The 14924-nt window shown below is 44.2% G+C and overlaps 1 protein-coding gene across 1 annotated transcript; it reads left to right on the top strand.

The window, feature by feature from the left end:
- The first annotated feature begins 574 nt into the window (after nt 1–574).
- On the top strand, nt 575–13621 carry LOC144492412 (protein Wnt-11b-like). Its single transcript, XM_078210422.1, has 5 exons — nt 575–648; nt 971–1203; nt 5985–6262; nt 10981–11273; nt 13447–13621. The coding sequence occupies exons 1-5, from the start codon at nt 575–577 to the stop codon at nt 13619–13621; spliced, it is 1053 nt and encodes a 350-aa protein (XP_078066548.1).
- Nucleotides 13622–14924: the final 1303 nt, after the last annotated feature.

Genomic DNA, 14924 nt, shown 5'->3' with positions numbered 1-14924 from the left:
TGGAATGGGAGACAGTTCGCGTCACACTGAGGTATAAAAGCAGAGAGGAGGAAGGGAGGGGGGAATTCCGGGTTAGTTACAAACTTCAGGAGGGGGGAGAAGAAGATTCTTCTTACAGCAAAACGGGCTCCCGGAGCACCGAGCCCTCTTTTATCTAATTTGCAAAAATCCCAATCGTTCCAGAGCGGAATCTGGTATCGGAAAACTGCACTGGGTCAAAGTAATAAACGGAAACAACACAGCAGAGAGAGGATACTCCAACTCTGAGACTGGGTGCCTTTTACAACCCAATTTTGCAACTGCATCAATCGGGAGAGGACTGGATTTGGTGCATTTCCCTTACATCTGGATCACTGATCAGATCACTTCAACAAGAGAGGGTTGTAAAAATAAAACCTTCCCGCGGCGATGTCTGTTCAGCCAATTTGGACATGAGTCCAAGCAACTCCTCCACTTATTTACAAACTTTCTCGATCTTGTTTGCAGGTCTCGCTCGCCCCCAGACAGACAGACAGACAGAGGGCTTTGTGTGTGGGGAGTGCTGTCACAGTCAGCATCTCTGTCCAGACTGAAAATGGAGATTGGAATTCGCTGCATATTTCTCCTGTTGCTGTTTGAGTGGCGGCTGTGCGGCGCTATACAGTGGCTGTGAGTACAAACAGCTTTAATTGTATTAAAATAGAGACACGCCGGGGCTTGGGGTTGTTTTCTGATAGAAATCAGAGCATTTAAATAGAAAAAAAATGGAATCGCATTAATTTGTGTTTACACTTGGGGGGGAAAGGTATTTATAAATAATGCAAATTGAAAACTCGTGGGTTTAAATAGTGGGTGGATTTAGTAGACTACATCCTCTCCATTTGAACAAGTGGTGTAAAGTTTTGCTGATTGTGTACTTTTGAAATATTGCAGTAGAAATTGAACACACACACATGCACACTTTCTAACGCCTCCTTTCTGTTTTTAACAGTGCCATCGCTGTCAGCGGCACTGCTCTCGGCTGGAACCAGACTCAACATTGTAAACTGGCTGGTTTAGTCCCGGATCAGCAGCAGCTCTGCCGCCGGAACCTGGAGCTCATGCAGAGCATTGTGTTCGCGGCCAAACAGACACGGCTGCTGTGCCAGAAGACCATGTCAGACATGAGATGGAACTGCTCCTCCATCCACTTAGCACCCCACTTCAACCCAGACCTGGGCAAAGGTAAAGTACATTTCTCCCTGACAATGAATAAAGTACATTTCTCCCTGATAGAGAATAAAGTACATTTCCCCCTGATACAGAGTACGCGACACTTTTTACCCCGCGCCCCCCTAGTTAAAAAGGTTTAATCTCAAGACTTTGAGCACATGGTCAAAGGGTTGGCACAGTGGTTCACACTGCTGCCTCACAGCACCAGGGTCCCAGGTTCAATTCCGGCCTTGGGTCACTGTCTGTGCCGAGTTGGCACATTCTCCCCATGTCTGCGTGGGTTTCCTACGGGTGCTCTGGTTTCCTCCCACAGTCCAAAGATATGTGCGGGTTAAGTTGATTGGCCATGCTAAATAAATTGACCCTAGTGTCAGGGGGACTAGTAGGGTAAATGCATGGGATTACAGGAGTTGGGCCTGGGTGTTTGCTGTAGACTCGATGGGCCGGATGGCCTCCTTCTGCACTGTAGGGATTCTCTGCTTCAAGTTGCAGTTCTAAGGCGGTGGGATACATTGCACTCCACTGTCCAGTCATTTAGTAAAAGCCGTGCATTTATATAGCACCTTTCACACCTCAGGACACCCAATTTCAATAATATTGGTTAAGAGATAAATATTAGCCAGGTCACTATGCGAGCCCTCTGCCCTTCCAATGATGGCATGGAATCTACTAGAAGAGGCCTCAGTTTAACATTGTACCCAATAGATGGCATTTCTGACTCTGTAGCACTGCCTCACTGCTACACAGGAATACCAGCTTAGATTGTGTAGTCATGTCCTTGGGGAGAGAACCTAACCATATGAGATTACTATCACCGAGCCAAGGTGATACCCAAGGAGTTAAGCATTCCCAAGGCATGTTTTGAAGAAGAACTCTATTGTTCTGGATATCATTCCACCATCAATGTAATTAATAAATGTTATGCCTGTAAGGAACTTAAATTTATATAGTGCCATGCATGCTCAGGATCTCATTGAACCTCATTATTATTGGCTATTACTATTTACTTTGTTCAATAATTATTATTTTTGAAATGTGAGTACAATTTTTCACAGTAGCATCATCAAACAGCAGCTGGAAACATAATATCTTTTGGCAGTGTTTTAAAGTTTTTTAAAAAGTTTGTTTATTCGTGTGACAAGATGGCTTACATTAACACTGCAATGAAGTTACTGTGTTGGTTGAGGGAGGAATGTTGGTCAGTGCATTGGGAAAACTTGCTGATCTTCAGATATTGCCACCTTGGAGACTTCAACATCTTGCTGAACAGATGGGTCCTTGTCATTAACATCTTACCCAGTATCATTTGCAGCTTCCGTGGTTCAGCCGGTAGCTGCAAGGTCGTGGGGTCAAGCCCACCCTAGGACTTAAAAGTTCCAAAGTCAGGACTGAGACTTCAGTGCATACTGAGGGAGTGCTGCACTGTCAGTGGTTAAACCAAGGTCCTGTTTGCCACCTTAGGTGGATGTAAAAGATTCCTCAGCACAATTTTGAAGCAGAACAGTGGAGTTCTCCCCACTGTCCTGGTCGATATTTATCCCTCAATCAATATTAATAAACAGATTGGTCCTCATCACATTGCTGTTTGCGGGAGTTTCTTGTGCTCCAATTCCTGCCGCATTTCATGCATTCCAACTATAAAATGCCTTGGAATGTTGGTGGTCGTGAAAGACATTAAATCAATGGCATTAAATCATGCCTTTCCCAAAAATGCAGCGCTCACAGCTTAGAATCATAGAATCCCTGCAGTGCAGAAGGAGGCCATTTGGACCATCGAGCCTGTACTGACAACAGTCCCACCCAGGCGCTATCCCAGTAACTCTACGTATTTATCTTGCTAGCTCCCCTGACACTAAGGGGCAAGTTAGCATGGCTAATCTGCACATCTTTGGACTGTGGGAGGAAACTGGAGCACCCGGAGGAAACCCACGCAGACACAGGGAGAACAGTGTCCTGAGGCCAGAATTGAACCTGGGTCCCTGGCGCTGTGAGGCAGCAGTACTAATCACTGTGCCACCGTGCCGCCCTTACATAATGCAATAAACTTGCATTTATTTAACATCTTTAACAGGGAAACATTTCTGAAAGCAGTTCACAGTAGTGTAATTAAATAAAAAACTGAACATTGAGCCAAAGAAGGCGATATTAAGGTTTGGTCAAGGAGGTAGATTTTATGGAGAGGGAGGTGGAGAGAAAGGGAAGCTTACACAGGGAACTTGAGTGCAGGAGGGCCTTAAGGCATGGCTACCAATGGTAGGGTGTTGGGATGGGGTGATGAACAAGAGGAATGGAGTCTTAAAAGACTATTGTAGGACTTGATGAAACCATAGAGATGGGAAGGGTCAAGGCCATGAAGGAATTTAAACATACAGATGAAAATTTAAATCTGAAGCATTGGGGACTGGCAGGCAACCTAGGTCAGAAAGGCCAAGGATGATAGCCAGTGAGCTTGGGTGTGGGATAGGATATGAGCAGCAGAATGTTAAAATAGGTGGAAGCTTTCAGAGGGTGGAGCAGGAGTGACCAACCAGTAGGATACTGATTATTCTTCGAAAGAAAAGTTACTCTTTGCTGAGTGCGAGATCTAACATTTAATAATATCCATCTAGACTTGTCAGCAAAATTGAAATTCAGGAGATAAAATTAGCAGCATGGACACCAAATTGGCTAAGTAGCAAAAAACAAGACAGTTATCGGGAAAGGCTGTATTTTGGGGGACTGAGGTGGGGGGGGAGGGGGGCATAGAGTAGAGTGTTACTCTCTAGGGTTCAGTAGTGGTGGTTTTGATTCTTAATGACTTGCACTTGAGGGTCAAAAATTGCAAATGACACTAAACTTGGAACTGTATTAAGCAGTGGAGTAGAGGACATATTCAAGTTGAAATGGGTGGACTCATGCAGATAAAAGTCAATGCAAAAATGTGTGAGGTGATACATTTTGGTAAGAATTGAGGAGAGACAATATGAGCAAAGATTGTACAAGTTAAGGAGATGCAAGGAGAGAGCAACTTTGTTAAAGGCATTAGGACAGGTTAGCAAACCAATTAGTAAAGTTTCAGTAATCCTAGGTTTTATAAATAAGAGACTTGTAATACAAAAGCCAGGAAGTTGTGCTAAATCTTATTTAATTTGACCCCAGCTGGATTATTGTGCCCAATTCTGGGCACCGCACTATAGGAAGGAAGTGAAGACTTTGGAGAGGGTACAGAAGAGATTTACTCGAATGGTTCCAGGGATGAAGGATTAAAACTATATAAGTAGACTGGAGAATCTGGGGTAGTTCCCTTTAAGAGAACAGAAGGCTTAACAGGAGATTTGATAAATGTGTTTAAAATCGTGAAGGTTCAGTTGGAGGAAATAAAGATAATTGTTTTAAGCAGCTAAAGGGTCAATAACCAGAAGGCACAGATTAATGTTTAGCAAAAAAAAGAGGTGATGTAAAGAAAAGGTTTTTTCATGCAGTGAGCGATTAGGATTTGGAGTGCACTGCCTTATAGTGTAGTGAACACAGATTCAATAGCAGCTTTCAAAAGGGAATTGGATAAATAAAGGAAAAAAATTGAGATATAAGAACTAACAAAATTGCGCTTCAAAAAGGCCATGCAGATTTGATGGGTTTATGGTCTCTGTGCTGTTCTATAATATTCCATGTTACATAAATGCAAATCAAATATTAATTTTTAAGATTAAATTAAAATGATATGTTGATACCTAAATATAGCTTCCTAACACTATATATGTGCACTTACTATCGCTTTAGGTAGAATCACACTGAATAATGTCTTTCATTGTATTGTCTGCCATTGAATGGGCGTTTTTCAAAAATAAAACAAAAGCATGGTAACCTTTTACACTCTGCAAAGCTGGAATAAGACAGGACATTTAAAACAAAGGGTGCATGAGCAAAGTGGTTTTAGTCCTGCATGAGTGAAATGGGAAACGTGCTTAACTGTGCCTCTGCACAGGATTTTATAAAGGGCAACAATCAAAGAACAGACTTTTGTTCTTGCTGTCTGGTTTTATCAAAATCACTGCACAGTCAACCCAGAATTTGGTTGCGAGATTCACTCCGAAAAGAAGTTGCTAAATATTCTGGAACGTTCCCTGTTAGCTTTGAAAGTAAGAGTTCCTTCACTTGAGCAAAGTAGATCCTTCTTGCTGGTGGATATTCATAAAATATTACATCCACATTTCAGGAAACTGCGCCTGAAATTCATTCACTTTTAAAATCATTGTCCTCATCTTGAAATGCATCGATGGTCTCGCTCCTCCGTGCTCTGCAAACACCTCCAATTCTACAACTAAAGAGTGCAGGCCCTAATTTCAGGACATTTAGCATTCCAGTTCTCTTTGCACCGTCATCTGCAACCTGGCTTTCCGTCCTCATGCCTTTGTCGTTTGGAATTCCATCTCTCAAATCCCGCAGTCTTGCTGCCGTTCTGTCGAGTCCTCATAAAGATTAATGCTTGAAACAGTGCTTTTAAACACATTCTTCCATTTTTCCAACTGTTGCCCTACAATGCACCATGAGCTAGTTTATTACATAAAAGTCACAGAATACGTGCAAATTGGTTTTATATCATTTAAGCCACACAGCACGGTCCCACAAAGAGCAATGTAATAACGACCAGTTAATCTGTTTTTAGTACTGTTGTTAGTTGAGGGAACATATAGTTCAAAATAGTGCCATGTGACAGCTTTAATGTCCTAAAATGCCAGTTTGTAAGTTAATAGCTGTGAGGTTTGACTGGTCTTTATGCATCTTTTATTTGTTTTATTTTGCATGTATCGCAGGAACAAGGGAATCATCCTTCGTGTACGCCCTCTCCTCTGCTGCACTCAGTCACTCCATTGCTCGCTTCTGTGCCTCTGGCGAGTTGCCAACCTGCTCCTGTGGTCTCATGCCAGCCGAGGTTCCCGGGCCTGACTTCAGGTGGGGTGGTTGCGGGGACAACCTCCGCTACGGCCTGCAGCTTGGCTCCGTTTTTGCAGATGCACCAGTGAAAGGCAACAGGGCTGGAACACAGGCAAACCGGCTGATGAACAAGCATAACAATGACGTTGGCAGACAGGTAAATGGATAAGAGGCTGAAGCATATTTTTCCGGCATCATATTCCATGGTTAGGCTGCACCTCACAAAAAATGCTAATACCCATAAGTTAATGTGATCTAAATCAGTGCCAGTGTAAACAAGCCTTGATTCAACAAGCAATTTCAAATTGGTGTCAAATTTACAGGTCAAGGCCAAATCCGTGAGTGTACTGGAACAGCAAATGCTGTCATTTTATCTATTTCATTCTCATCCCATGCCGTATATGAACTCTTCCTTCTACACAGTGTAACCATGGCAACCCCACTCTATTCACTGCTGAGATATACCACAACTGGGAAGCTCCACCGCAGCCATGAGTTTGAGCTATAAACAAGGACAGTGCCTCAGTCCAGAGTTAGGTTCACAGAGTGTAATCTGGCAGCTCTATCTAGCTAGAGCACTTCAGCACTCACGGGCATTCAGCCTTGGATCTTCAGGTAAGCGTTCTCTAAGGCGGCCTTCACGACACACGACAGCGCAGAGTCGCTGAGCAGAAACTGATAGCCAAGTTCCGCACACACGAGGACGGCCTAAACCGGGATGTTGGATTTATGTCACATTATCAGTAACCCCCACAGCTTTCCCCCTGATCTTGCAGAATCCCACTAGCTGTTCTGTCTGAAGACAATACACATCTCTTTAACCTGTGTTTAATGCTCCCTCCACCCACATTGTCTGTACCTTTAAGACCTGGCTGGCTGTAGGGATTCGCATTCTAATCAGTATTCTGCAACTTGATTTTGTGTATCTTTGCACTGTTTGAGAGCACATTTCCACTCCATCTGACGAAGGAGCAGCGCTCCGAAAGCTTATGGTATTTGCTGCCAAATAAACCTGTTGGACTTTAACCTGGTGTTGTGAGACTTCTTACTGAGCTCTACCCTTGACAGTTCACCATAGGCCTAAGAGTAGCTCCATACTGAATGCATACAGAATAACCAGAGCAGCTGCACTGACCCAGTATGCATAAGTAGAATGAAGCATCGGCCTGGATTTTGGGCTCCCTGCTCATCTTGGGAGAAATCTGCTGACCAGGATCTAGTGGTATGAATTCCCCCATTCCCAGTAAGAAGTCTCACAACGCGAAGCTAAAGTCCAACAGGTTTATTTGGAATCACGAGTTTTTGGAGCGCTGCTCCTTCATCAGGTGAGTGAAGGTGGAGTCACAGGTGGACAGAGTGGTGAAGAAGGCATTCAGCATGCTTGGTTTCATTGGTCAGAACATTGAATACAGGAGTTGGGACGTCTTGTTGAAGTTGTACAAGACATTGGTAAGGCCACACTTGGAATACTGTGTGCAATTGTTGTCACCCTATTATAGAAAGGATATTATTAAATAGAAAGAGCGCAGAAAAGATTTACTAGGATGCTACAGGGACTTGATGGTCTGAGTTTTAAGGAGAGGCTGAATAGACTCGGACTTTTTTCTCTGGAGCGTAGAAGGCTGAGGGGTGATCTTATAGAGGTCTATAAAATAATGAGGGGCACAGATCAGCTAGATAGTCAATATCTTTTCCCAAAGGTAGAGGAGTCTAAAACTGCCTTTGACAAGGTACCGGATGGCAGGGTTGTTGCATGAAGTTAAATCTCACAGGATCCAGGGTGAGTTATCTAAATGGATACAAAATTGGCTTCTTGACAGAAGCCAGGGTATGGTTGTAGAGAGTTGTTTTTCAAACTGGAGGCCTGTGATCAGCGGTGTGCCTCAGGGATCTGTGCTGGGCCTACTGTTATTTGTCATTTATATTAATGATTTGGTTGAGAATATAGGGGGCATGGTTAGTAAGTTTGCAGATGACACCAAGATTGGTGGCATAGAGGACCGTGAAGAAAGTTATCTCCAATTGCAACGGGATCTTGATCAATTGGGCCAGTGGGCTGACGAATGGCAGATGGAGTTTAATTTAGACAAATGCGAGGTGATGCATTTTGGTAGATTGAACCAGGGCAGGTCTTACTCAGTTAATGGTAGAGCGTTGGGGAGAGTCACAGAACAAAGAGATCTAGGGGTACAGGTTCATAGCTCCTTGAAAGTGGAGTCACAGGTGGACAGAGTGGTGAAGAAGGCATTCAACATGCTTGGTTTCATTGGTCAGAACATTGAATACAGGAGTTGGGATGTCTTGTTGAAGTTGTACAAGACATTGGTAAGGCCACACTTGGAATACTGTGTGCAATTCTGGTCACCCTATTATAGAAAGGATATTATTAAACTAGAAAGAGTGCAGAAGAGATTTACTCGGATGCTACCGGGACTTGATGGATTGAGTTATAAGGAGAGGCTGAATAGACTGGGACTTTTCTCTCTGGAGCGTAGGAAGCTGAGGGGTGACCTTATAGAGGTCTATAAAATAATGAGGGGCATAGACAAGGTAGATAGTCAATATCTTTTCCCAAAGGTAGGGGAGTCTAAAACTAGAGGACACAGGCTTAAGGTGAGAGGAGAGAGATACAAAAGTGTCCAGAGTTGCAATTATTTCACACATGGGGTGGTGAGTGTCTGGAAGAAGCTGCCAGAGATAGTAGTAGAGGCGGGTACAATTTTATCTTTTAAAAAGCATTTAGACAGTTACATGGGTACGATGGGTGTAGAGGGATATGGGCCAAATGTGGGCAATTGGGATTAGCTTAGGGGTTTTAAAAAAAAGGGCAGCATGGACAAGTTGGGCCGAAGGGCCTGTTTCCATGCTGTAAACCTCTATGACTCTATGATTGGCCATGCTAAATTACCCCTTAGTGTTGGGGGGATTAGCGGGCTAAATACATGGGGTTATGGGGATAGGTGGGGTTGTTGACTGTGCAGACTCGATGGGCTGAATGGCCGCTTTCTGCACTGTCGGGATTCTGTCATCTAGCAGGCTACACAGCCAAACACATTTGGAAGTATTATCACAGACAACAAACCACGAAGTAAAAACCATTGAATCCCTTCACTTGGTAATTTTAAAATTTTCCAGGTAGTTGGTTAAAGAATTGGGACATACACAGGAGAATAAGACAGATGATAAAATATCGGAAATAAAAAATAAATATGTGGGGTGGAATTTTACAGGGCACTGTTGCTCCTGTGCCTGCCCAGGGATATTTCCATCTCTGCAATGAAGAGCAGTAGAAGTTTAGACAAGTTGAAATTATATAGGATGGAGGAGTTGAGAAAGCAACAAGGAGAGCATTGCAGAGGTGGGGATACCCCTGGTCAGATTCATATATTGAGCATATACCCATGACCTGGCAACTTGGACCAATACACCCACAAATGTACACTGCACAATGCAACAGCACCACCTGTAAGAATATATAAGGTACACAGGGCGGGCAACTCCCACCTATTGAGAACATACAGATGGAGGGTTTACAATATAACCACAGCATCCCCACATACTGAGAATATATAGTGCACCTGGGCCCCACTCCTTCAAGTATAACTCGGATCAATACACTACACGTCAGTAATTATCAGTGCTTGGGCATGCTTTACCAGGGACGCAGCTTACAGAAGCTAGGAAGAAAAGAAATCCCAAAATCACAGCACGTGGGTCTTTGTGGGACATGTCTTAATCCAAAAGAAGCATTTCCAAAGATCTCTGGCCTGACCTTCAATTATGCTGTCAATGAGGAATATTGTGTCATCTGAGATTGATACTCACGTAATTTGGTGGAACAATAGAGAAAATAGTGACATTGTCACGTCAATGATGTTTTAAATTTAAATTAAGCATTGAAAGCATTAAGCCATGTTGTCAGAAATGCACACCGCAGCGCACATTGGGTAAACATTGGGTTTGTATTCCGAAGGAAGGAAATCAATTAGGTCAAAGAACTTTCTTTACCTGAACCTTCATCCAAACCTGACTTGTAATTTTCTGTTGCAGTGGGTGTTTTGGAGTAGGCTGATGACTTCCTGAATCTAAGATGATAGAAATTCTCTGTGGCACTAGGGTTCCTCTGCCTATGGGGCCAGGGAAGAACTAGGGGAGAGAATATTGTTTGGAGCACAGTTAAGTAGTTGAGTTGTGAGAATTGATGGATATTCTTAGTAGTGACCGGGAAGGTTTATGTAGACCTTTACTGTGGGAGATTAAATGGGTAAAGTATAGGCTAGATCGCAAATACACGGCCTGGGCTCAATGAATCATCTTATTCCATACTTCGAGGATATAGGAAAAGTGCAGGAAAATGGGATTAGTGCCCCGTTAGTGGTAGTTATTTTTAGTGCAGACTTGATGGGCCGAAGGGCCTTTTCTGTACTGTATGACGCTATGATTCTGACTCTACATACGGTGGCACAGTGGTTAGCACTGCTGCCTCACAGTGCCAGGGACCCGGGTTCGATTCCCGGCTTGGGTCACTGTCTGTGTGGAGTCTGCATGTTCTCCCCGTGTCTACGTGGGTTTCCTCTGGGTGCTCCAGTTTCCTTCCACAGTCCAAAGATGTGTGGGTTAGGTGGATTGGCCATGCTAAATTGCACCTTAGTAGTGTCAGGGGGACTAAGTAGGGTAAATGTATGGGGTTATGGGGATAGGGCCTGGGTGGGATTGTGATTGGTGCAGACTCGATGGGCCGAATGGTCTCCTTCTGCACTGTAGGGATTCTATGATTCAAAATAACTCTCCCCAGTATTGGTGCCCCTTTTGTAAAGCACAGAAAAAGAATTGCACTGTTACATAGCCTTACTAATCTGTATTCTCTCTTACCAGACATTGATTAATTCTTTGGAAACCAAGTGCAAGTGTCATGGTGTTTCTGGCTCATGTTCAGTAAAAACCTGCTGGAAGGGATTACAGGAACTAAACAAGATTGCTGTGACCCTGAAGTCAAAATACCTGGCAGCCACCAGAGTGATTCACCGCTATGTTGGCACAAGGAAACAGCTGGTGCCAAAAGAGCTCGATATCAGACCAGTTCGGGAGAGTGAACTGATTTACCTCGTGGGCTCACCTGACTACTGCACAGCAAGTGAAAAGCAAGGCTCCTCTGGCACTCACGAGAGGTAGGGGCTTCTCGCAACATCTTCAGTTTCTGTATTTATTCATTGCCAATTGTACTGGACGTGATGGATTTATTCCTCTCCATTGGGATTCAGTCACAGAATCCCTACAGTGCAGAAGGAGGCCATTCAGCCCATCGTGTCTGCACCGACCACAATCCCACCCAGGCCCTATCCCCATAACCCCATGCGCTTACCCTAGCTAATCCCCCTGACACTGAGGGGCAATTTAGCACGGCCAATCCATCTAACCAGCAGGAAACCGGAGCACCCGGAAGAAACCCACGCAGGCATGGGGAGAACATGCAAACTTCACACAGTGACCCAAGCGGGGACTCAAACTTGGGTCTGTGGCACTGTGAGGCAGCAGTGCTAACCATTGTGCCACCGTGCTGCCCACAATGTTGTTGAAATGCAATTCTGTGGGTGCCGCCTATCCCCCAGGTCTTTGCCCAGTGACCATTCCTCATGTGAGAGTTCAGATGTTGAGAATCAACAGCTTATCGGCTGACCCACTTTAGGCAATGATTTCAATGTAACTTGGGCCGGATTCTCCGACCTTGCCTGCAGCTGGGATCCTCCACTCCCGCTGCAGTGAACAGAGATTTGGCTGAGCGCCAAGTTCTCCATTCACGCTGGCAGTGACAGCAGGGCGTGAACAGCTGGAGAATTCCAGCTCTTGTCTCACTTCTGAAGGATATAATCTATTCTTCGAAATGCACTGCATTAGTAAATCTGCATTATTTTGTTCTCTCATTAGAGTAGAATGGGAGATCTCTACCGCTCTGTGATCTGATTTAACAGCCATCGCAAGGATTGTAAAACATTTATAAAGATCCATACCGTTAAGCGCGAGGTTACACTACGTCACTGAATGGCCAAAAGCTTAATTATTTGTGATTATCATGCTCAAATCTCACAAAGAAAGGAATTGCAAAGAGAGACAGAAAGAGAGAGAAAAAAATCGGGAGAAAAGAGGGCAAAATATATGAAACCAAAAAAGAAAATGCTGGAAAATCTCAGCAGGTCTGGCAGCATCTGTAAGGAGAGAAAAGAGCTGACATTTCGAGTTCAGATGACCCTTTGTCAAAGCAAAATATATGATTACACTTGATCACCCCCTGATGCCTATGTAATTGATACAGCTTGTGGCTTCAAGCAACATTTGTACAAAATTCATGACTAGCAGTTAGGAATTGTCGGAATATGGGATGAACCTTACCGCAGAGACCACAGCTGACAAACTCCCTCTTCACCAGATGTCTGCAAACTTGTACAATCAAACATGGGCCACCAGTTAGTGTCAGGAATGTGAAACCTCACTCACCCACTCCCATAATAGTTAAGGGCCACAGCATCTAATTGCAACATCCCACCTAAATCCTGATAATTGCACAGGCCCGGGATCTACATAGACAATAGAAGATCAAGTAGGTCTTCGAGCCTGCACCGCCATTCATTTTGACCATGGCTGATCATTGAATTCAATATCTTGATCCCCCCTTCCCCCCATATTCCTTGACCCCTTTAGCCCCAAGAGCTATATCTAGTTTCTTCTTGAAATCAGACAACGTTTTGGCCTCAACTACTTTAATGGTGGCACAGTGGGTTAGTACTACTGCCTCACAGCGCCAGGGACCTGGGTTCGATTCCCGGCAGGGGTGACTTGTCTGTGTGGAGTTTGCACATTCTCCCCGTGTCTGCATGGGTTTCCTCTGGGTACTCCGGTTTCCTTCCACAGTCCAAAGATGTGCAGGATAGGTGGGTTGGCCATGCTAAATTGCGCCTTAGTGTCAGGGGGACTAGCTAGGGTAAATGTATGGGGGTAGGGCCTGGGTGGGATTGTAGTCGGTGCAGACTCAATGGGCCAAAAGGCCTCCTTCTGCACTGTAGGGATTCTATTCTATTCTTCCCTTCTACTCTCTGTGGTGGTGAATTCCACAGATTCGCCCCTCCCTGGTTGAAGATCTGCTTTGTGATATGCCCTTGATATGAGATTTTTACCAGTTATAGATTCAGGACCACACATTTGCCTGAGTGTGTGCACCTAGTAGCTCTGTCATTCAAGTCAGTAGATGTATCCTGTGGTTTACAGGTTCATGGTAAATATAGTGCAGCATGTTGTTGGGGATTGAAATGATTTTTAACTGATCTTCCTTATCTGCTTCGCCTATAGACAGTGCAACAAGACTTCTGCAGGCAGCAACAGCTGTAACCTGATGTGCTGCGGCCGGGGATACAATGCATATACAGAGACAATAATAGAGAGATGTAGTTGCAAGTATCACTGGTGCTGCTATGTAACCTGCAAAAAGTGTGAGAGGACTGCAGAAAGGTATGTGTGTAAGTAACTGCCAAGGACCATACTTGTACCAAATGGCATCATAGCACTAGACTAAACTGAGAACATAATGTGTAGGGAGAATTTAAAAAGGCTGGAGACCGGTTGCCAAAGAAGACCAAATATTCCTTGGATGCTACAGAGAGAATGAGTGGGATTGAGATAAACCTCCGTATTGAAAGAAAGGAACAACAGATAAAGGCAAAATCTAAAGAGCCAAGGGAACGGACTCTGCTGATTATCTTCAAAAAGATTGGCAAACGGACACATTTTCATTTATCAGAAAGCTTCTTTTGTCCCTTTGCTATGTTCAGTGGCCTGGGGGACAGCTTAGGATGAATGCCAGCGACTTGGGGAATGAGAATGGCATTGAGAAGGGGGAGAGCGGTGAGCAACAGTGACCGATTGTTGAAGGGGAGGATAAAAAAAAAGAAGCACAGAACCCGAAGAAGTGCTGCTTACTCTGGGAAACATTAAAACAGGACACACTTCACAGCATTGAGAGAGCAAATATGGCCTTGAGGCGGACTATCTGTTCTGAATCTTTACACTGAAATGCTGTGAGTATAGCGCAGCAAAGCAGATCTCGGGCAATATATTAACCCACGTTACACCTCGCTGGAAGTGATACCATGATAACATTGAAAATTCCTGTGTGCTAGAGGTTATTAAAATGTGCAATAAATGTACCATCCTCCCACTGACGGATAAAATCCATTTGGAAAGGGATTTTTTGTAAAGGTTTCAGTGCTGCCAAGTACTTGGCGGTTCTTATTTATAGAAGTGTTTTTTTGTGGCGGTGGAGGGGGCAATTGGTGTTGGGAGAGGGCAGGCTAAATGTTTCACATAGGCTGGAGTATCAGTGGTGGCGAGGGCACTTCCCGTGTACAGGTACAGAGGAAAGTGGCATTGCCCTGTGCTGTCACTTTTATAAGTTTGTAGCAACCAGCTAGTATCTCTACTTTGGGTTCCTGTTTTATGTCTGTTTTATTATTTATTTTCCTAAATAAAAAGTTTCTACTGGTCTGAGGCATTGTGACAGTCATTGTGGAGGATATGTGGGTGGCCTTACGCATTGTTAATTTATAAAGGTAATTTTTTTCTTGTTTGCCTTGCTAACTGGGAGGTTTCGCAAGCTGTGGAACTGTGTTCTCTCACAATTGTCACTGGCGACTGATCCATAGAATCGTGAGTGAAGGTATGGGGTAGAGAGCGCGTTGCCTTCTTGACCTTCCCCCTCTCTGCCCGATGAAGTCAGGGGCTGGAGAGGGTGAGGACGACCTTCCAGCCTTGAGGTCAACTGAGCCCCTTAA

The sequence above is a fragment of the Mustelus asterias genome, chromosome 4, assembly GCF_964213995.1.
Source record: "Mustelus asterias chromosome 4, sMusAst1.hap1.1, whole genome shotgun sequence".
In the NCBI taxonomy this organism is placed as follows: Eukaryota; Metazoa; Chordata; class Chondrichthyes; order Carcharhiniformes; family Triakidae; genus Mustelus; species Mustelus asterias.
This window is presented reverse-complemented; position numbering and strand designations above follow the sequence as displayed.